Genomic DNA, 23,768 nt, shown 5'->3' with positions numbered 1-23,768 from the left:
TAAAAAAAATCAATCTTGGGGGCACCTGGGTGGCTCAATGGGTTAAGCATCTGCCTTTGTCTCAGGTCATGATTCTGGAGTCCCAGGATGGAGCCCCATATTGTGCGCCCTGCTCAGCGGGGAGTCTGTTTCTCTCTCTCCTCCTCACCCTCCTCGTGCTCTCTCTCTCAAATAAATAAAATCTTTAAAAAAAAAAATCAATCTTGAAGTCAATGTGATTTTGACTAAAATTATTAGGTTATGCTCTTTTCCTAAATTCTATAGTAATTTTGATATTATTGAAAGCAGAAAAATTATGTTCATCTTTCCTCTTGGTCTGTCACATTACTTTTTTTAAAAAAATAATTTATTTATTTGAGAGAGAGAGAGAGAGCATGAGAGGGGGCAGGGGCAGAGGGAAAGGGAGAAGTAGACTCCTCACTGAGCAGGGAGCCCAATGTGGGGCTCAATCCCAGGACCCCGAGATCATGACCTGAATCAAAGGTAGATGCCCTACCAACTGAACCACCCACATGCCCTTGTTGCATGACTTCTGATGAAATCTTATTTCAGAGATTAGATGAAAGGTTATTTCAGATTTTATGTGGAACAATGGGAGGCATATTTCTAAAAGCACTGCATGCATTTCATAGTTAAAATGGTTTTCAAGTTCAGAAACTGAAGCCCAGGTGACCAGTGGGCTCAAGTATTAGGTATTGAACCAAATTAAAAAGGGATTTGTCATTTAATTACAAAAATGAAAAATTTTAAAGTTTCATGTATACTAATAGTTTGGAAATAGTAGGGTATTAGACTTCTCCAGAGAAACAGGCCAATAGGAGGCAGAGATAGAGATATATCTAAGTGTTTGAATATACAAATTCAGATATATCGCAATCTCTGAATATATAGAAATTAAATACCTATATGGAGAGAGATTTCTCTCTCTCTCTCTCTCTCAGAGATAAGGCAATGAGAGAATAGTTAATCTTAAAGAATTGTCTCAGACAATTGTGGGGGCTGGCAAGTCTGAAAGGGCTGGCTAGTCTGAAAGGGCTGGCGAGCTGGAAATTCAGGTAAGAGCTGATGTTGCAGTCTTGAGTCCAACATCTACAGGGCAGGTCAGCAGGCTGAAAACCCTGACAGGGTTTCCCACTGCAGTGTGAGGGCAGAGTTCTTTTCTTGGAGATGTCAGCCTTTGCTGTTAGGTCTTCCCCTGATTGGATAAGAGGCACCCACACTAGGAGGGTAATCTGTTTTTACTTACAGTCAATTGGTTATAAGTGTTAATCACATAAATACCTTCACAGCAACATCTAGACTAGTGTTTGACCGGACAACCAGGCACTGGAGACGAGCCAAGTTGACACATAGTTAATCATTATGAGTAAATTCCAATTTGAACTGATTTCTGACTGCTTGAGAATATACATGTTAGAGATAATGTGAGTCTAGTGATTGTTTTCATTTAGGACGACTGAAATTTAAATTTAAGAGACTCAACAATTTGAGGAAAAAATTTTTTTTTAAGATTTTATTTATTTATTCATGAGAGACACACAGAGAGAGGCAGAGACAAAGGCAGAGCGAGAAGCAGGCAGCCCCATGCGGGACTTAATCCTGGGTCACTACCTGAGCCAAAGGCAGACACTCAACCACTGAGCTGCCCAGATGCCCCGGGGAAAATCTTCGAATAGTACATTTGCAATATATTTAAGCCATTCTAATCACTAGTTTTGCTTAACACAAGTTGTGAGAGGATTCTGAATTATTTCACGGCAGTTGAGATAAGGTTAACTAAAAAAATGCACACAAAGCTGTGAAGCTAAATGGCAGATACACTGGTAAACTTGTAATCTAGCGTTTTCAGTTTTGCTCCTAGGTAAAGATAGTTAACTTACGCATGGTGTGCTTACTGTTCTTCAGTGAAGGTGGTCAGTCATGAGGTGTTTCTGGTTTAGTATAATCAGTCAATCCTGTCTCTGACATCTCATCTACAGATTAATAAAGTTATGCAAATGATTTCAGGATAACCTCCACCTCACAAGTTTAAATTCTAAATAAATTATGAATTGGGCATGTGAGAATATTAATAAAGGTGGATCTAGGGCTCCTGGCATTCCTGCTGAACTTTAATATTGCATTGATGCTCTGTTACTAATGTAATACTATGTTACTAATAAATGGTGGGAAAGCTAGTAAACATTTTTCAGATTTAGGACTATAGATTTAATTAACAAAAGGTTATTCAGATTTTCACTTTAAATAAAAATAAATTATATACCACCTAAAAAAGATACTTCAAATGTGTTTCCACCACCGCAAAACAAGTGGAAGAAGGGAATAATGTGGAGTATGTGTCACGGAGTGGGTGGTGGCCCTTATCTTATTTCTCACCTTTGAGGTAGGTGTTATTGGTTCCTTTTACAAATAAGGAAGATTAGGCTCAGAGAAGTTCAGAAATTTGCTCAAGGTCACCAGACCTCCTTTGAGGCCTAAACTCATTCCACCATAGGCACAGCTGAAACAGAAGGAAGCAAAATGCTTGCTCATGCATTTCTTACATAAGAAAGGTGATTTATTCCTATCTTATCTTGCTTTTGTCTCATTTTTCACTGTTAGCATAGGTTTTAGGGGCAAAGGTCTTCCTCTACAAATAAGGCATTTTTACCTAGGCAAGTGCAAGTAGGTTGGACTGTTTTCATTTTATTTTTATCACATTGCAGTTTGTTTTTGGCAAGATCAGTTCAACTTGTTTCTTTCTAAATTACCACTGTGATGAGTAACTCTGTATTGGGTGTAGTGGGGATGGATAGAGGCGGGGGTTGGGAGGTACAGAGTGGAGGGAGCAAAGAACTCCTTGGGTAGGATTTCAAAAGCACTGATGGAGATCCCTGGGTGGCGCAGCGGTTTGGCGCCTGCCTTTGGCCCAGGGCGCGATCCTGGAGACCCGGGATCGAATCCCACATTGGGCTCCCGGTGCATGGAGCCTGCTTCTCCCTCTGCCTATGTCTCTGCCTCTCTCTCTCTCTCTCTCTCTGTGTGCTTATCATAAATAAATATAAATTAAAAAAAAAAAAAAGCACTGATGTTTTGTTATAAGGGGTGGGGGGAATGGAAGTCTTTTTTTTTCCTTTGGTCACCCCTTCCATACAGCCTGTACTCTGTAGCTGTTGCCCAACAACTTTGATTAGATAGGCATTCAGGTAGGGTTGCACTGTGGTGCTCGAGCTTTCATCCACTTGTGCCATGAAGATAAATCTGTAATTTGCAGACATAAAGTATTGCTAGATTTTTAAGACTGCATAGTTCTGCCTTTCAATTGTATTCATAAGCTGAAATGGGAAATGGTACTAGAGAGCACCTAGTCCAGTTGTTTCCCAACATTTTTTCTGTAGCACAAGACTTCAAATTCTTATTTGCAAGCCCAAAAAGCAAAGCCAAGAAGAGGCGCTGCCTCATGCAATTCTTAGGCTCTCTTCTGAGTCTTTAAAAAGGTTTCTTTGGAGCCCCTGTTTTAAAACTATTGGTATTAGTCTACCCTCTCATTTTACAATTTTTTCTAACAAAAAACATTTTGAATCAACACTATGTGTCTGGCACTGTACTCAGTTTGGGAAAAATTGGGCCTAAGATAGGAGTATGCTCTGGTCCCTAGCTTATCTGGGGAGATGGCTAATTAAAACACAATAGTACATCATTGATACAAATGTAGCTGTGATATTACAGAGGTATGGAATGGGGGGGGGAGGCTCCCTAATTCTTTGTAGGGGCATTGAGTTGAGTCTAAGCCTGAGTCTCTAAGGCTGAACACATTATCTAGGAGGGTGGTTAATTTGGGAAGGTGTGGAGGACAATCTAATTCAGACTGAAGAATGGGGTGAGTAAGTAGCGAGGGGCATATTCTGGAAGATACAAGTTGGTTTAGGTAACAGGTAGTGCTGTGGGAATTGAAGAGAGCATAAACCCGATTCTTTAGAAAACAGGAAACCTTAAGGAAATGAGGTGAAATTTACATTTCGATTGCCAAACAGGGACTATGAACCTGATGAGAACAAGGTAGGTTGGAAGTCAGGAAACTATAGCAGTGATTCTCTGACAAAGAACGTTTAAGAGTAGGAGCAAGTTTAGGGGGAAAATGATGCATTCATTTTGAGGTTCCAGGTAGAGATGTCCAGCATGACTGGATGGATACCTGTCCAAAGCCTTGAAGAACACACCATGATCCTATATATAGAAAGGGACTGGAGAGATGAAGGAAAAGGTAAAGTTTGCCTAACTCTTGATTTTTGGTTATTTTCTTAATCCTTTTCTATACACTGCACATGTTATGTTTATAATCAGGGAAAAGCATAGTTTAGCTTTTAAATTGATTTAGCTTCCAAATTTTGTTTCTCTATTTTAACCAGATTGGCACCATACCATATATGGAAAGTCCTGCATTTTCACAAAAAATTCTATTTGGAAATCATACTATGTAGCCATCAAAATCATGCTTTTAAAATAAATATGCAAGTATTTACCAGTCTTCTTGCACCAAATTTCGTGATTTGGTTTATTTAGTTGTGTCCTATGCAGATGAGAGTCATAGAAAAATCTCAAGAATAAACCAGAGTGTTTATGGCATGTCAAGTGTTCTCTTGAATGTAGTACTCACAGGCAAATGTTCTCAGTTACTAGTGATGGTAGCACAAATGTGAAGCTGAAATCTAGCCCGGGGTCTCCTCAAAGTTTGACTCACAGGACTGTGGTAAGAAGACACAGCCTTTTATGACATGGCTCGAGAATGATGATTCTTGCCTAAAAACAGTAAAGAAAAGTTGGGTGGTCTTTATTTGAACCTTCTTGTCACAACAAATAGATCATAATCTGTTATTAAAATCTACCAAACTGAGAGCTGACCTTAGTGGGACACATACGCAAAAGCTAACTTTGAAAATTTGCTATTTAAAAAAAATTTTTTTGAGAGAGCAAGGGAGCAAGCGCAGGTGCATGTGAGTGAGGGTTGAGGGGGGTGGAGGGAAGCAGATGCCCCACTGAGTATGGAGCCAGACTGTGGTCTTGATCCCATAACCCCAAGATCAGAAACTGAGCTAAATCAAATTGGACGCTTATCCGACTGAGCCACCCAGGTGCCCCAAGCATTTGCTACATTTAATTGATTAGAGGAAAAGAACCATCACTATAATATTCGATGACTCATTTCAATTATGCTCACATCAACTTACCAACTTTATGTATCTATTTATAGATCTATTATTACCAGATTATTCTGATCCATAAAAACTCTAAGGTTATACACGGTGTTAACAAGCCAATGACATACATTTCTAGCAGCTTGCTGCACTTTTCAGTTATTAACAGAAGTAAATGGAATAATAAATGGATAAGGGGTCTGATTCATCAAGTTTTCAAAAGAACAGTTTTCTCCAGTACTAGTTCAATATATTAACTTTAGCTTTCCAGATTATAGGTAGAAGTAGGTATAGAGTTGGATTCTGCAGATTTCAAAAAATGGCAGGTATAATTACTGTCAGGAAATATGAAGAAGCCTTCACATAATGGTCGAAGTTTTAAAAAGTTGATCTGTAGCTGAATGGGTTCATTTCCTAATGGAGAGAAACGGAGTAGTACACACAGTATAGATTTGAGAAACATGCCAACTTTGAGATGCTATCAAAAGACAAAAATCTGAATTAAAAAATTCTTTTCAAAAAATCACATTAGATTTTTTATGTGGAATCCCCTGATACTTTAACTCCGAGGAAGTTCTGGGAATGATATGAAACCAAATACAGGAAACCAGACCCAAATTAACCAAAAGTAAGTTCCATTTCAAGTGGATGACAAGAATGGACAATGTAACTTGAAAAGATTAGTGTGGTTTCTCAAATGTGCCTTACCACAAGAATTACCACAGCACTTCTTAAAAATAGAGTCTGAGAACCATCTCTTTCAATTCTGGCTCTGTGTGTGGTAGGTTTGGACTGGGGACCAGGATTTGTATTTTAAGCACTTCAAGTGGTTCTGATAATCAGGAGGTCAGGGAAATGGAGGCTAAGGGGAAACCAGCAAAAATACCACCACAGCTCCCATCCCCTTACTCCAAGACTACCCAGCAAACTACCTGAAAATGAGAAACACTCAACTAAAATTGAGGAATTGTCTGTAGAACACGGTTTATTTCAAGTCCAAAACACAAAATTACTCAGTTTTCTTAACAGACTGCATAATTTTTACTGCATGGATATTTAGGATTTCTCTATTCACAAGTGTAGATTTCTGAACTTTAGGGTCAAATGATTCATATATATATATATATTTATATGTTTACTACAGAGAACATGTACTTTAACAAATTTGTTTAGAAAATATTTTACATAAAAACACACAAAGCATTTACCAACACTCTTCAGTCTTTACAACCAGTCTTTAGCAAAGATTTGGCTGAAGTTCATCCTTTTCTACAAAAAATTCTAAGACCGAATATAATAGAATGTAGTATTTTACATACTTTAGCTTATTATTGCAGTTTAAATTTCCCCTTTTTTTTTGATGGCTTCTGCATATACTATACTCATACAGCAGAATAAGTCTTTTCTTCAACTGTGACTTGGTTAAATAAAATTACCTTTTTTGGTGTAACTTGTCCCCTACCAAGTAGTCCTGATGAAATCAGTAACTTGACATATATCGAGCTTTTAAGTAAGGGCGTTTTCAAACGAACAATAGAAGGATTCAGTACCTATCAGTAGGATATCCTTTATTATTCTGTGTTCAATAACTACCAGCCGGTGCTATTACTTCTAGTATAATCAGTTGGCATCAAAATATAAAGTAAAAATATGTACATTTTTATATATCAATTCTTACCTGAATAATCTCAGATCTCTTGAGAATGTTCCACAAAGTGGAATTTCTTCCTAAAGTTACAGTGAATGTGGTACAATGTGTACAATTTGTTTAACCAGTGCCTGCTTTTCATTTCCAAGATTTTTCCTTATCTTGAATCAAATGCACAATCCTGACTACCATATCATAATGCACTGGCTTACAGTTTTTATATAAAGTCCAACTCAAGCTTGTTTTGGTTTATTGTACATGCTTTATTAAAACGGTACTGGTATTTACAGTATCTGCAGAGTCCTTTCCAAGGCTCTCTCACACACATTCAGACACACCCATACAACATCCATACTACGGCCCCATGCACCCACACCAATGAGATGTGAGGGTCAGACTCCTAAATTAGGCAGCTGTTGGGGGACAGAGTTGATTTGTTTTTCCTTTTTTTTTTTTAAAAGAGAAAAAGCATGAGGGAATGCATTTGGCCATTACAATGCTAATTAAGTTTGTGTATATTAACATATGTGGCAGTAACACTGAATATTCCTTTTACATTCTATATACACAGAATGACATCAAGGTTTTGCGGTCAACAGAATATCCCAACTTCACTCTCAATGCTGCTTGTAGTGACTTCTGAATTCACATAGGGGCTTTCCCTAAAATAATTCAAGTCTATGTAAGTGAAATAAGGCACAATTAATATTGATTTGATCTAGGGGAAGGGAAGGGATAAAAACTAGTTTCAAATGATCTTGCTATTGGCGAATTAGCTTTGACTTAGACCCACTTGAAATCCCTTCTTCTAATTTCCTAGAAAGGTTTCTTAGAAATAAAAGTTTTTAATTTTCCCTGATAAAACCCAAGAAGAAAAGTTTGAGAATTCACATTTTAATATTTCGGTAACCTAAACCACTCAAATTAATGTGCACCACCAACCTCTCCTGCCCAGGTCTCCTCCCTCAAAGCTAAACCAAAACAAAAAAAGCAGACGAATCCCTTGTTTTTTTAGGAGATTTGTACACTTAAGTAGCAAATACATATCTGTTTGTCTTTGATTTAAAAAAATAGGAGGAAGTGAGGGAGGGAAAGAGGAAAGGAAGGAGGTAGGGTAGTAGAATGGGAAGGAGGAATGAAGGAAGGAAGGAAAAAGTAACCTTGTGACTTTCTTGCTCTTTAAAAAAGTCCCTGTTTCCTCCTTTTCAGGATGATGAAGCCCCACCAGACATTACAAACAACTGCAACAAATGAGTTTGGCAGCGTAAATAATGTCTAGGATTCAAATCTTCATAGTGAGACTCATTTAGCTTGTATACAATCTGTTGAATGTTTTTTGCAGCAGGTGAACCAAATCCAAAGACGCTGGACATTCTGTGAAAGGGAGTAATAAGAATTGCAGTTCTGAAGGCCCCTGACTTTGGTTGTTTACAAAGTTCAATCCTGTTTATTGTGATCCTTGGTATCTTCTTCATCTGTATATTCTGATGGTTCTTCCCCTGGTTTTAGGAGTCTGCCTACATAATCATATTTTTCTGAAAAATACATCAAAAGAAAATCAGTAGTGATCAAATTTGTTTCACTATTCCATTACACAGCAGGGAAGGTGTTTGCCTCTTTAAGAATTATATAGAATAGGCTAGGTTGTTCCTATTGCACACCTTGGCTGGTCTTTGTATTCATGCAAGGCTTGAACAAAAGAAAACAGGATTAAGGAATTTACCAAGCTTGGGGACTGTGCTTTGCACGAGAGTGTTCCATACTACCAGTTCTTAATCAAGGACATTTCATCAGAATCACTTAAGAGATCATGCTAAGTAGATCTAACCAGAAAATATTTTGGGGGAGAAAATGTGATTTATGCTAGTACTCCCAGGAAAATAAATCAAATGGAAAGCAAAGTCATTTGTTACTTATTATGCTCTGTTCTTTGAGATCTCAGGGTGTGGCCCCAGGCATACCACTATTCTTTCTCCCACCAAACTCTCCTCTTAAATCTGTTAATATTGCTTATGTTACCAGGTATTTAATTTAGAACACTGCAGTGTCCAAGGTGATACATATTTGGTTATTTCTTTTAGTTATTTTGAAGTTAGTTATTTCTTGGTCAGGATTTGAACTTAGATTAAGTGAATTCACTGACAAATCAGGAGAAGATAGGAGGACTGCTTCCTACCCTAAAATCAGTTCAAGTGCCAAGAAGCCAAAAGAACTGTTTCCAAGGGATACACAGGTCACATAAATAGCTGTCTGGACTGTCACACAGAAGGTAATAACTGATGTCACAAGGATATACTACAAGGGAAACATATTTTTTTCTTTATGGTTTGAGAGTAAGATCAATAAAATAATTTTGAAATAAATAATAGTATCAATATTAAAAATCACTTCAGTTTTAAATAGAAGCCTAAATTTAAAAATACTATACATTAATTAAAAAGCCTTATAAGACTAAAGGTGTCACACTTTTTGTTAGACTTATAGTTTGTAACGCAACTTTTAAAGATGGATTTTTAAATAATAGTATGTAACAATCATTGTCATTTAGCTATTCTTATCATTAAACAATGATGGTGATGAACAGATATCCTTAGGCTCTTAAGGAGTGTGAAACAGTGTATACTTTCTTTGGCCATAAATTTAGTATTTCCAAAGAACCCAACAAAATGAAGGTACCTTTAAACTGCATTTCCCATTCTCGAACACTCTCCATCTGTACAGCATTCAAGTCTGAGAGATCATCATATTCATCTTTAAGTGCATCTTTATCTAGGCAAAATGTCGCCAGTCCTCTGGAGGCATCCCTACCAGCAAATATTCCATATGGACCGGCTGGGGGTGGGGAAGAAAAATAAATTATTGACATTACCTTAACATTAGTTTAGAATGTCTCAAAGGAAAAAGCCAAATAAAAGAAACCTCATAATGACTCATAATTGGCACACAGCCTTAATTTCAAAACATGACAGATACAAGACGGGATAATGAGAAGAAACTTCTTGGAAATCTGTCTATAGAACAAAGTAAAGTTTTTCACTGAAAATTTAAAATTTAAATTTCAGATACCTCAAAACTTGTATTCAAGGTTGAAGACTATACTGTATTAGGGAGAAGAGGAAACGTCAGCAGCTAGGTTTGGAAGCTGGTTTGAGGGGAGATAATGCTTCACTGATTGCTGTTCATTAATTGTGGTGTCTACAAATAATCAACAGAACATCCACTAATAAGCACCTGTTAAAGACTCAGGTCAACTGTGGATCTAAAATATTTTTCTTCCTCTTATTCAAAGCAAGTTGTGTGAGAGCACAGACTGTATCATCTTTGTACCCCCACTGACTAGTTCAATGAATAGCACATGTAGATGTTCAACAGGTCGTTGTCGAATGATTGGTTTTATCATTTGATAAATGATAAATCATATGACCCATTTTCAAAATAAGTATCATGTGACTACCAGAATATACTCACAATTACCTATATAAACTACAAAAAGTCATCAAACAATGGTTTGCATTTGTCACAGCTCTTGGGAAACAGGAGATGACTATAAGGAACAGTTCTTTTTTTTAAGTTTCTATTGTTTTTTGGGGGTGGGGGAGGGGCGGGAAGAGGGAGAGAGAATCTTAAGCAGGTTCCACACCCACTGCAGAGCCCGTGTGGGGCTTGATCTCCCAACCCTGAGATCATGACTTGAACTGAAATCAAGAATTGGATGCTTAACCAACAGAGCCACCCAGGCACCCCAACAGTTCTTCTGTCACAAAATGATTAGCATTTGTCCAAGGAATTAGGAACCACCCTCTCTAGGGAAGAATGGCATGATTTACATGCTGACAGAAGTGAGCCATTCCCAGTTTGTCCTTGAGAGAGAGCAGCAATTGTCTTGCTCATGTTAGTACTCAATGCCTCGCACATGCCTGACATAAAAGAGAAACACAGTATATTTCTTCCAAAATATTAGCTGTAATTCCAAATGAGTAACTCTTGATTTTGATCATTTAAACAGATTCACTTATGGTAAGCAAAACCCCCACCCAAATATATGATAAAAAAGACACTTCAGTTCTTTAAAACACATAATAAGCAAAACTGAAACAACTTAATTTTCCACACCAAAAAAATTAAATTACAGTACATTAATTTAATGGAATAAGTACATAATCATCAACAAGAATGAAGTGTCTCTATATGTACACAGACCAAAGTCCATGATAGAGTAACTGAAAAGAGCAATTCAGAAGAGTATGTATATATAAATTATGATTTGCTTTGAATTAGAAAAACACACATATAGGGCACCTGGGTGGCTCAGTGGCTGAGTGTCTGCCTTTGGCTCAAGTCATGATCCCGGGGTTCTGAGATTGAATCCCACATTGGGCTCCCCACAGGGAGCCTGCTTCTCCCTCTGCCTATTTCTCTGCTTCACTCTCTGCATCTCTCATGCATAAATAAATAAAATCTTTAAAAAAATAAAATGTTGGTTTAAAAATTAAGTGGTGACCTAGCTGGCTCAGTCGGAAGAGCATCTGACTCTTGATCTCAGGGTCATGAATTCTAGCCATATGTTGGGTATAGAGATTACTTAAATAAATACTTAAAAAAAAAGATGTCCAAAATACCTAATTTTACAAATTAAAATTTTTTTTCCTGAGGCTATAGTTTTCCATGCATGACAAAGGTAATTTAGAGAAAATGATTTTAAAACTAGAATTCCTGGGATCCCTGGGTGGCTCAGCGGTCTATTAGCACCTGCCTTTGGCCCGGGGCTTGATCCTGGAGACCCAGGATCGAGTCCCACATCGGGCTCCCCGAATGGAGCCTGCCTCTCTCCGTCTCTGTCTCTCATGAATAAATAAATAAAATCTCAACTTAAACAAAAGCAAAAACAAAAACAAAAAAAACCTAGAATTCCTAACTTAATTATTATGAGCAACACAGTGGTCAGTAAGGGAGCTTACTGTCCAGTTAACAAAGTAAAATATAGGGCAGCCTGGGTGGCTCAGCGGTTTAGCACCTGCCTTCAGTCCAGGGCCTGATCCTGGAGTCCCGGGATCAAGTCCCATGTCGGGCTCCCTGCATGGAGCCTGCTTCTCCCTCTGCCTGTGTCTCTGCCTCTATCTCTCTGTGTGTCTCTTGTGAATAAATAAATAAAATCTTAAATAACTAACTAACTAAATAAATAAATAAGCAAGCAAGCTTTTAAATTTGTCTTCTATATAAGAAAATAGGACACTATTTACAACTGGCCAAAATTTATGACCTTCAATCTATTGTTCATTATCTCAATTGACATTGAAAACAGGGTATTAAGCATTTAAGAGAAATTCAATATTGTTCCTTAAATTGGAATTAAGTATTTTAGAGAAATACTAACTTTGAAAATCAAGCAAGAGCAAACAGTTCCTAGTGAAAAAAGTAGTTGTGTGTGTGTTTGTTTGTTTATTTATTTATATGACTCCAAATGCTTTGTGCCAATAGCTGTTTTTCCTGAGATGGAGGCTACAGATAGATAGATAGACAGATAAGAGAGATAAAACAATGTAAGTTTTTTGAGAAACCATGAAAGCAAAGTAATGCTGACAAACGTAAAACAGCGATGAGTCATAAGTACAAAAGAAAAAATAAAACTGATCAGGGCTACAAAAACCTACAAATGTAGAATGATAGTTTTCCACCTTTTAAAGAATTTTCTAGCAATGTGATTCTCTTCTCTAATAGTCTTGCAAAGTGGAAGGAACAATTTTTGCCCCCTCACCTGGCAGAACAGGACTAGAGACATTCAGTGACTTGCCTAAAATTTTATCAACAGACTTGGGAAGTACTATGTCCACTTTTCTATTCCAAACACAATACAGTTAAGAAAACACACAGAGAAAAAAAAAAAAAAAAGAAAACACACAGAGGACCCATAAACCCAAAGAAGGAAGGATGACTCTGAAAACTGGAGCATTTCATTAATTACAAAATTTCAGGGGAGTAAGTATTTTAGAAGAGCTGTTAAATCAAAATGAAGTGAATTAACAAAAAAGCTGTATATACCAACAGCTTTTCTTATCAGTTTGTTACAACATTTAACCTCCCTGGCCTGCAAAAGTCAATCTGCTTCAGAGTATAAACCATAAAACACATCTAAATGGTAAAAAGGAGAGAAGAAAAGATGATCATTATAAAAACAGCAGAAAATCCTCCATCTTTGAGTATATTAATTATGTACCAATGCATTCTCTAATAAAATTCTCTGCCAACTTTTTAAGGAGACCTCAACACTGAATGAATGTAAAGACAAAACTTCATAAAACATGTTCTATTTTTGGTTTTAGATGGCTGATTTAGTAACAGTGAACCTGAGTCAGTTAATAATCTAACCCTATTTCTAGGCAAAATGTTTTATTAACTCTTAAATAGAAAATAATGACTCAGTGATTAACATAATACTTCCCCACTCTCTAAACTATATTAAGCTGTATTCCTCACATTTAGGATTTCCGTCAGGAAGCATTTAACTTCTGAAAAGGTCTTTTTGGAACAGTTTTCTTTACTTTTTCCTGTAAGACCATAAAAAATATTAAGAACTAAAACAAAACAAAACAAAATATTAAGAACTAGAATTTGAACTGAATGGAAGTGCTCAGAGAAAGGAGAATCTGAGGTCTAACTAAACTACATTTCTCTGTATTCATGATACAATCAGAAGTGTCATCTGAGAAGGCAATAATAACTCCCCATTCCACTGCTCCCTTACACAACAAACATAAATGTTACAGATTCCAATATTTTGATAACCATACTTGGCTATCCATAATACTAAAGTAACAGAGAACTATCCAAGGAGAGCAAATTTTAAATGGTATTAAATCTTTTGGTGTAATTTACCAAAAAAAAAAAAAAAAAAAAAAAAGGCTAGTTTATATAAATGGTTATTTTGACTATTAGGGCTTATGACTAAGGGAATAATATTCTGTTGCTTTATCAAAGACTGTAATATGATGCTGCCATAAAAGTGGACTTAAAATTTCCAGAAAATTCTTGCTACAAAAAATAAACAGCAATTATTCAACCAAAGCAGTTTCTCTTGAAAACACTTATATAACAAATGTTCTAAGACATTTTAAAAATAAATCTTTTTCAAAAAATATTTTATTTATTTATTTGAGAGAGAGAATGAGCAGGCAGGGTGGGGGTGAGAGCAGAGGGAGAGGGAGAAGCAGACTCTGTGCTGAGCAGGGAGCCCAAGGCAGCCTCCATCCCAGGGCCCCGGGCTCATGACCTGAAGGTAGATTCCTAACAGACTGAGCCACGCAGGTGCCCCAAAATAAATCTTTCAAACATAATATTAAATATATCAAAATGACATTATACTAGAATTCACATTTTATTAATACTCTTTAAGAGTTAACACAACAACCCATGGCACAGATTTTTATAGTTCAAAACTCAAAAAATCTACCAGTTAGTGAATCCTAAAACTGCTTACTTTAATATAATCAGGTAGAATGGGGTAACATATTTTTGAAAAGGCAAAAACATATGGCACTGTAAGAAAATGTTTTAAGGAATAATTTAATGAACAGAAAATTCCAAGAGGAAATAAAATTCTAAAATACATAACATAATTTTGTGATTATTGGGATGACTATATAGCCACATTAGTATTTATGAAGGGGAGAAAATTCCAGAATGAGTATTTCAGTTATTTCTATAGTATAAAAACCATAGCTCTCAGGGACAAGCTATAATTCATTAAAGTTTATAAGCAGCCTAGTTTTCTAGCCTGTTTGACAATATTGTCTTCTGTGATTATTAAAACAATTAAAAAAAAAAACCCTAAATATACTTGGTATTGAGTAATTATTTCAAATAAGATCAAATTGGGTCTTGGAACAAATGAAGCAATAATGCAAAAAGTGATTAAAGGAGATCCAAATAATACATATTTTTTAAATATTTAGATTAGGAAGTTCTAAGACTTTTAGGGAGAAGGTAGTGTGGCGAAAATGAAAGAATACTCAACAAGAAGCCAAGATATCTGGGTTCTAGAAGCTTCAACCAACATTTAATATTGGGCAAATCTTAGAGGCACTGGTATAAAAAGGGGAAAGTATTTGTCTAGTTTGGTCTCCAACTTTAGGCAGGTAAAATACTTTCCCCAACTCAATCTTGTTTTTAAAATTCAAACTAGAAGGCTGTCAGTGATACTACAGGTTCAGTTCAGTGGCCCTGGCCCCAGTGCTTATGGCTATGCTGAGGACGAGAAAAACTGAAAAATCAACATCCCAGGCCTGTGCCAGATGTGGGAGTGGGGACTGAGTTTACACAGCCTCCACAGAATGAGAATTCTAAGGTGAAGAATAATAGCATGGACTTACATATCTATTGGAATTTAGAGAAGAGCAAGGGTAATATTGTAGGAGTTGGGGGAAAAAAGAATTATTCTATAAATAGTGTGGGAGTAACTTTCTGTAAAAATACTTATTTCATAACTTAAAATAAATTCCAAATGGAACTAAAAACCCAAATCATAAAACTATATTGAAAAAAACTACATATTTAAAAAATAATCTTTTTAGTGCAAAAAACTTTAAGTAACTTATGATAGAAAACTCAGTGGCTATGAAAAGAAGATAAATTTGAATACATAAAACCAAAAATTTCTGTGTAGTTTACAAAAATACCGTAAATAAAATAAAAAGACAAATAAATCAGGAAAAATGTTTGCAACTAAGGTTGATTCACTTTTTAAATAAAACCTAAAATCTCTAAGACCACTACCATGATTGATAAACTGGCAAAGAACATATGAACAGATAATCTGTAGGAAAGGAAACATAAATGACTCAAAATCCTGAAGGTGTCCAACCTCACCAAAAAAGGAAATGTAAATTAAAATGATATTGAGATACCATTTTAACTTCTCAGATTGACAAAGACCAAGAAGTTTAGTATCACATTTTTGGCAAAGGGGTGAGAAATGCTCATTTTCATGAAGTGCAAATTGGTCCAATTTCTCTGGAGGGCAATTCAGAAATAAGTACGCAAATTAAAAACATCCCATACCCTAAGACTCAGTATTTCTAGGAATCTTCCTTGTAAGTTCATTCACATGTATAAAAGAACATGTACATGAATATTTATAGCAGCACTGTGTATTAATAAGAGATTGGAAACAGTTTAAATGTTTGTTAATAGTGGACTGTTGAATTATGATATATTCATATAATAGCACATACATATATATTCAAAAGACTAAGATGGCTCTTTTTATGCTGAGATGAAAGGCTCTCCAAATATTAAAAGTCTGTACAACATACAACTATATGTGTGTGTGTGTGGAGAGAGATACATATCCATAGGCTTGTACTTGCAGACAATAGTTCTGGGAAAAAAAAACAAAAAAAAACAAAAAAAAAACCCAGATTGGTGCCTCACCTCTAGGAAGGGGAACATGATAACTGGGTTATTTTTCACAATATGTGCTTTAAAATGTTCTATTTTGAATATATATTATCTAATAAAAATTAAAGTTTGTTTTTGTTTTTTTTTTAAACTTCCATGAGGCCCTACTTAGAAATACATCTAAGACGCTATACAGGAAGACTTCTACAACCTAGGGCTTAAGAAACAGTACAGAAAAAAAATGCCCAAGAAACAGACCATAACTGCTGAAGTTTTTGCAGCACGAATTATAAACTACATGAAGAAACAAACCACCATGAAGGAGTAAGCACATATAACAGTTATGAAAACTGGCAACCACAGAATAATACAAGCAGATTAAAGAACTATAGCATGTCTGCTTAAAATTTTTAAGTAAGTAAGAGATGGAACATAAGGAAAGGTTAAGAGACACAAAGGACAGAATGAAAAGCTAATGTGTATCTATTAAAAGGAAATGGGGGAGGCAATTATTGAAGAGGTAATGGGTTCAAATTTTCTAAAATAAATGGATGACACATATCCTTAAGTTTTAGTAGAATCTGGCACATGTTAAAAAAAATTAAATCGCCACCTAGGTAAATCCTAGTAAAAGAGCAGAATTCCAAGACAAAGGGAAAAATAGAGTAATCAAAGGAATGAAAATAAACCAAAAGCAGATCTGAAGACAGGTAGAAGACAGTGGCATAGTACTATTGAAGATGTGAGGTAAAACAATCAGCCTACAATTTTATATCTGAAACCTATAGTATTATTCCTGAATAAGGGCATATGGAGACCGAATTTATTTTCTGCCAATGAAAAAACTACAGGATGTACCTCACTAAAATGAAAGCTGAACCCTGAACAAAGGAATGAGATCCAAGAAATGACAGTGAATAAAGAAAATGGTAACTATGTTGGTAAATTTAAATGAGGGCTGGCAATTTAAAAAAAGGTAATACTTGAATCAATTTGGGGGAGGAGTTTGAGAAAAATGCAGAACTACAAGTCTGATAGTAATACCGTAGAAAATAAGGTGAGGGAAGGAATACAGTGAAGCTTTCTAACCCATGGCCACAACATATGGCTGTATACTACACCACCCCAAAGGACGCCATTCACATTTGTATACATGGTAGTTTTGTATTTTAATAAGAAATATTCCCTCAAATGATAGTAAAGTGTCTTAAAGAGAGTTTTTCTAATTCACACAGAAATGTTTGGCTAATATTCCTATATTCTTCAGAAGAATAGTGTCTATAGCAAAAGTTTTAAGGAAATTACCAAAAGAATGGTAATAGAATATATCCAAATAAGTAGAGAGAAAAAGTGGAAGAATTAAAAAAAATAATCTGAGAAAGAAAAAAAGGAAAAAGAGGCAAAGAAAAGTATGACAAAGATAAATTACTAAATAAGAAGGTAGAAATAAGTCTAAATACACTAGTAATGACAAAACATATAAACCAATTAAGCTGTTAAAAGACAGTATTGAGGGGCCCTGGGTGGTTTAGTCCATTAAGTGTCTTCCTTCGTCTTCCACTTGGGTCATGATCTCAGGGCCCTGGGATGGAGCCCTATATTGGCCTCCCTGCTCAGTGAGGATCTCCTTCGGCCTTTCCCTGCGTTCCCCTCGCCCCCCCCCCCCCCCCGCCCTTGCCCCATACTATTTCTCTTAAGAAAATAAGTAAAATCTTAAAAAAAAGATAGTGTTGATACTAGATTCGATTAAACAAACTTAAAAAAATATGAATAAAACATACCACAGATCAGTGGAATAAAGGGTAGAAAAAGAATCACTGAGGTAATACTAACCAAATGAAGGCTGACGTCAAATCTCAAAATCAGTAAAGGTTAAGGATATTTCTTTCTTTTCTGATTAATACAATATGCAGTTCTAGATCTGGATGGCATCAGAACATTCTCACACCGATCTTGGTGGCTGACTTCTTTAGGTTTTTGCTTAAATATCAACACCCTTTTCTTGATAAACTAATATAAATAAAGTACCTTTCTTAGCCATCTAAAGTCCTCTGTTACTCCCTATTACATATCCTATACATTTCTTTCATAGAATATTTCATTACAAATTATGATTATATACTGAATGCTTATTTATTGTCTGTTTTCCCAAATATACCATAACTCCACATTGGATAGGAACCCATCTGTTTTGAAAACTCAGTTAACTCATTTTTTACAAAATCTTATTTAAGCAACAACGTGATGAAATCCAGGCAATTCCTTCTCAGTATTTAAAAGGGAGATGAAATTCTGTATTACTGATCTTGAGACAAGATGCAGGTTCTAAGCACACAGCAGTTATTTAGTGATGTTTGTTACAGGTACAGAGGAAAGGAGCAGTCTCTGTCACAGACTGTTCAAAGAATTATTAAAAGAATTCGAATAGCTACCTCCAGATGTTACTAAATCTATTTTCTTCCAGGATGAATAACATATTCTGGTCTCATATATGCTTTCAGGTATCCTTTAATACTCAGCATTAGTATTTAACACAAATACAATTCCCCCAAAGATTAAGCACATATGGAATCATGCTGAACTCAGAGTAGGTATTGTAGAAATAACTAGTATAAATGTGAGCAGAATATCAAAACTTATCGGAAAACTTAGCTGATCCTTTTATTTTCCTGAAAGGTAGGGATGTGTATGGCCATTAGCTCAAACAGACCCAGCTGGCTGGCTTTAAAGCTGGGATGAGAGCTCAGTAGTGCCAGTAGGATATCCATAAAGGAAGAGGTCAGGCTGGGCCTAATCTATATGTTGCAACTCTTGCTTTAATTGCAATTTTGCAAACTATATAAATAAAAGTTAACATATTGAAGATAAAATTTTAAAAAGGAGGAAAAACATTTGAAAGGTACATGTGCTCCTTTCTCCATCTTCCTAAATATGAGGTATCTCATGGAGTACCTCTTTTATATAGGACTTTTTCTTTTCCAATAGAACTTAAAAGGTAAGTTGGAGAAAATACAGTTTTGATCTGTGTCAAAGAAAATGCTACATGGAATAAGGGGGAAGTAATATATTTAAATTTCAGAAATGCAGGATAAACTATTAGAAAGGTCAAATTTCTTGCCATTCTAAAGAATAAATAAAAACGCTATTTTGGTAGAATTTCATTGTAGTAATGTTAAATCAAGTTACTTAAAATTATACTATCTTCCAGTCTTCCTACTCTATTTTGACTCTAGAAGTGTATAAAATTATATTTTGTTGTGATATAATGAGAAGGGATGGCCTGTGAAGACGTCAGACTGTTTGATTTCTAGCTTTGCCACTAAGTATGTGATTTTGAGCAAAACACATCTGTAAAATAGGAACATATCTCCAAGGGCTGTTTGAGAGTTAAATGAGATAATAAGTTGACTAAATGGAGTTTCCTCCTCCTTCTACCTTGACCTCTAGAATCAATGCTGTTCAATAGAACTCTTTGGGAGGATGGAAATACTCTATAAGGTACACTAATATGGTAGCTATGTGGCTACTGAGTAGTGGAAATGGGGCTAGTGTGATGGAGGGACTCAATTTTAAATATATTAATTTTAATTTAACTTAAAATTAAAAAGCCACATGTAGCTTGTCAATTTTAAATATACTTAATTTTAATTTAACTTAAAATTAAAAAGCCACATGTAGCTTGTGGCTACCATACTGGACAGCACAACATATATCTATGAAAGTGTGTTTAAGGCTTTAAATCCTTATGGGAACCAGGAGAGGGTATAAAAGTAACAGTAAGATTCTCTACAAATTTATCCCAGAACATAGTTTACCTGAAGTACAGATAGGCTTTTTGTTTAAATACATCTGGGTTTGAGAGCCACGTCTGTATGACTCAAGCCAATTTACCCAAAATACTTAAACCTCAGACTCCGAGGGCAGGAATACTTATTAGCCTCACTGAAGCATTGTGGAGATGACAAATTAATGGATCTGATGTAGTAGGTGCTTAACAAATCTTATTTCCTTTCTCCTCCCATATTCATTGTTTCTTACATGACCACTTTCCTCACATGCTGGCCAAGTGCCTGAACTGTTACTAAATTTAATGCTGACAAATGTAGTTAATGCCAACTGTTTGCCAACATGTGTTTACTCCACTAAATTGTCAATATTTAATTTTTTAAGACCTGAACTTTAGAAATGACTAAAAAAACAGTATCTTCGACACAGAAAAAAACCCACAAAATAATTATTAACTCTAAAACCAACACTGTGAAATGTAGATATTGGCTAGGCATAGAATAAGGTTTTCTGCTTCTCAGCTCATTCTTTCAAGCTACTGAGATTGTCAGGCTAAGATCATTGCTTCTGAATTATTCTATTACGAAGTGCTCAGTTGACCTGAGGATGAAAATAAAAATGAAAACCCAAACTGAACTTATATCTATTTCATAGCCAGAAATTGGCTTCAAGACTTTTGGAAAAACTGTTACATCTTCTATTAATGTGAAATATCAACATATTCCAAGCCCATAGATGATCTGGCTCCTTTCAAGGCTCCTTTCAATAATATAACATTCCAAACATCTCTACTAGGTTGATCAATAAATACTTAGAAAATAGTAATTACCCTTTGGCTGTTCATCAGGACATGGGAATTAATGGAAGCCAACCTGAAACTGACTTCTCCCTTATTATCTGAGGAGCTTGCTCAATGCTTAAGCCACACAAAGGCTATCCACATCACATCTATGACTCTTAGTTTTTAATTTCTATTGTATAACATTCGCCACTGGAGGCTGCTAAACTGTGAGTAGGACAGCCTTTCCTAGCTATTTGCAGATAGTGGCAAGGCATAATGCGCAAGGACTAATATGCTTCTTTGCACTAATACTTTGTTTGTTTCACTGTCAGTGTAGATAGGGGCTGCAAAAGCAAATCTTTTAGTTGGGCAAGCTCAATATTGAAAATCTAAACCTATACACAGTTTCCAATTACTGCATATACATTTTATTATCAATGAGAAAGAAACTTCAGGTACCAAATACTGTTCAAATCCTTGATTTAGAAAAATTAGCTATTTAAATAGGTATGTCCATTTAATTACTGTAGTTTGGCCCTATTCTCTTGTCCCATATACTTTCAAGTAAACAAAAAGTATTAACCCTTTCGGCTGAATTAAGTACGTAGACATCTGCTTTTCAATTTTAAACAACCAGAAGCATTATCTAAGACTTGGTTAAAGTGAATGCGGATCTATACACAAAAATACAAGCAACTAAAAATTAAATAGTCCAACACATAAAAATCTACAATTTATCTCTATTCCATTTAACAGCAAACCAAAGCACTTCCAAAATATATTCCAGCCACCAAGCGCTGAAATCAGAAGTTCGTATTTCTAAGTGCCAGTGAATCTCATGGACTAACAGATTACATCAAGAAGAAACCAATTTCTTTTTGGGACTTGTCAACCCCCTCGAATTTGAGGCTTGGATGTATTCTTTAGAATAACAGGTCACTCTAGGTCCCTAATTTTATTATGTATTTTTTTATTGTAGTCACTTTAAGTTTAGGATTAATTACTACATAACCAGGATGTACAATGTTGCTCAATTTTATTGTATACCAACAGGTTCCATGAGTCTGAACTGAAGTTTATTAGCATAATCTGAAATGAAACATTGCAAAGGAAGGGTTTCTAACCCAACTACCCTGCACACACGGTTCTCGGAAAGCAAAGTTCTAAAAATCTCTAACTTGCAAAACTGGTGCACTGGGGTATGGATTTATGTAGCTCTTTTAAGTTTTTGCTGCTCAGTGAAAACACAAGTCATTATCAACGTGGATTTGAATACTTGCCTTCCTACTATCAAAAAAAAAAAAAAAAAAAAAAAAAAAAAGTAAAAAGAAACCAGACAGGCCCGCCTGCTGGGTATTTGAGCTCCACCTCCAAAACTCAGGGAGACTATCCTTGCCAGTCTTTATTAAGATCTACATTCTGGTCTGTCCTCATCCTACATACAGTGTTAATCTTGGAAAGCATCTCCATACTAAAACTGGTTTGAAAAAAAAAAGTCTGAGGTGTTGCTTATATGCTCAGACTTCACAAGCTAAACGGTGGGGGCTTGGAAGTACGTGTACCTAAACGTGGCCTTATGGGGAATAGTAGAGAGAAAAGGGAGATCAGTGACAAAACAGAGTAAAGAAAGGAAAGCTGTGAATTACCTGGCCTACAAACTTTGGGTCCCTACATTAGGCATCTCCCGTCCCTCCTGCCCCCACCCATCCCAGGAATCAGAAAGCTCAAGAAAGGTAGTGGGCTAGCGTGACGGGCGACAACTGGGAAGATTCTGAAAAAAAAAAAAAAAAAAAAAAAAAAAATCAGCAGAAGAAAAAGCTTCGTGGAGGAACGGGATGGGAGAAAGAGGAGAGCTGAGAGCCGGTTCCTGGGGCGACACTGAAACCTGCACTTGGGCCGGGGGGGGGGGGGTGACCTGCAGGCGCCCGGAGCTGGGGGTGTGTGTGGGGCGGGCCGTCCCAGGTGCAGGAGCCAAGCCGCAGGGGTCCAGACGTCGGGAAGGCTGGGCAAACTAACCCGGAGCCCAGGGGCCTCCCCGTCTCGCGGGGGGTGGGGGGGTCGCACAGGAGCTGCAGGAGGTCCTCCCCCTCCCCTTCCAACTCCTCCTCACCCGGGCCGTAGAACTTGCTGCCTTTGGTCACGTCGAAGACTTTCCCATTGACCGCGAGCAGGATGCGCGGGGTGCGGGAGCCGTCGTACTGTCGCAGCTGCTCCAAGCTGAAGTCCCGCTTCTTCATGCGAGGCAGCGAGGCAGCGGGGCTCTCCTCGCCCGCGCCGGCCCCGGTGCCCAGACCCCGCCGCCCCCAGCGCACCCACAGCCGGTAGGCCCCCAGCAGCACCAGCGCCACCAGCGCCACGTTCAGCAGCATCTCCCCGCCCCCCGTCAGAAGCGCCAACGCTGCTGCCGCCCAGCCGCCCCCTTCTGCTGCCGCTCCCACGCCGCTGGGGCTCTCGCTGCTGCCGTCGCTGCTGCTCTCGCTGCCACTCCCCAGGGTGCCTAGCTTCACGTCCCCATCACCCGCCGCCATCACTGCCCGCCAGCGCCTTCCTCCTCCTCCCCGCCCCCTGCCCTCCCCAACCCCACGGCCGACCCCGCCCCTCTGGGGGCCTCCCAGCCAATGACAGGAGGGGAGGGGGCGGGGCCAAGCCTGCTCTCCATTGGGTGTTGAAGGGGTAACGTTGTCTCGGATCGCTCCCTCCCCCCTCCCTTCTTCAGCAGGCCGCGCTCGCGTGCGACGCCCCGCCCACCTCGCCCCACACTTCCCTGCTTTCGCTCAGCGCCTCGGTTTGCAGAAGTACTAGACGGGGAGGGGCGGGCCTGAAGAAAAGATGCAGCGCCGGCCGCGCGCGCGCGCGCATAGGCGGGGGGACACTACAGCGCGTGCGCGGGTTCCGGAGCGCCACGCGCTCTCCTTTCCCCTGCGCCTCCTCCGGGGGGCCGGCCCCGCCCGGTTGGTTCCCTCCGCTCTACGCGCGTGCGCCCCGG

At 37.6% G+C, this 23,768-nt stretch overlaps 1 protein-coding gene across 1 annotated transcript; it reads right to left on the bottom strand.

The window, feature by feature from the left end:
• Positions 1 to 6,141: 6,141 nt before the first annotated feature.
• PGRMC2 (progesterone receptor membrane component 2) lies at positions 6,142 to 23,343 on the bottom strand. Its single transcript, XM_077861057.1, has 3 exons — positions 22,893 to 23,343; positions 9,499 to 9,654; positions 6,142 to 8,357 (listed from the first exon to the last, which is right to left on the bottom strand). Exons 1-3 carry the CDS (start codon positions 23,308 to 23,310, stop codon positions 8,260 to 8,262), a joined length of 672 nt encoding a protein of 223 aa, XP_077717183.1. The 5' UTR covers positions 23,311 to 23,343; the 3' UTR covers positions 6,142 to 8,259.
• Positions 23,344 to 23,768: the final 425 nt, after the last annotated feature.

This window comes from Canis aureus, chromosome 20 (genome assembly GCF_053574225.1).
Source record: "Canis aureus isolate CA01 chromosome 20, VMU_Caureus_v.1.0, whole genome shotgun sequence".
Taxonomy (NCBI): Eukaryota; Metazoa; Chordata; class Mammalia; order Carnivora; family Canidae; genus Canis; species Canis aureus.
Note: the sequence above shows the minus strand (reverse complement) of the source record. Positions and strands in the feature narration are given on the sequence as shown.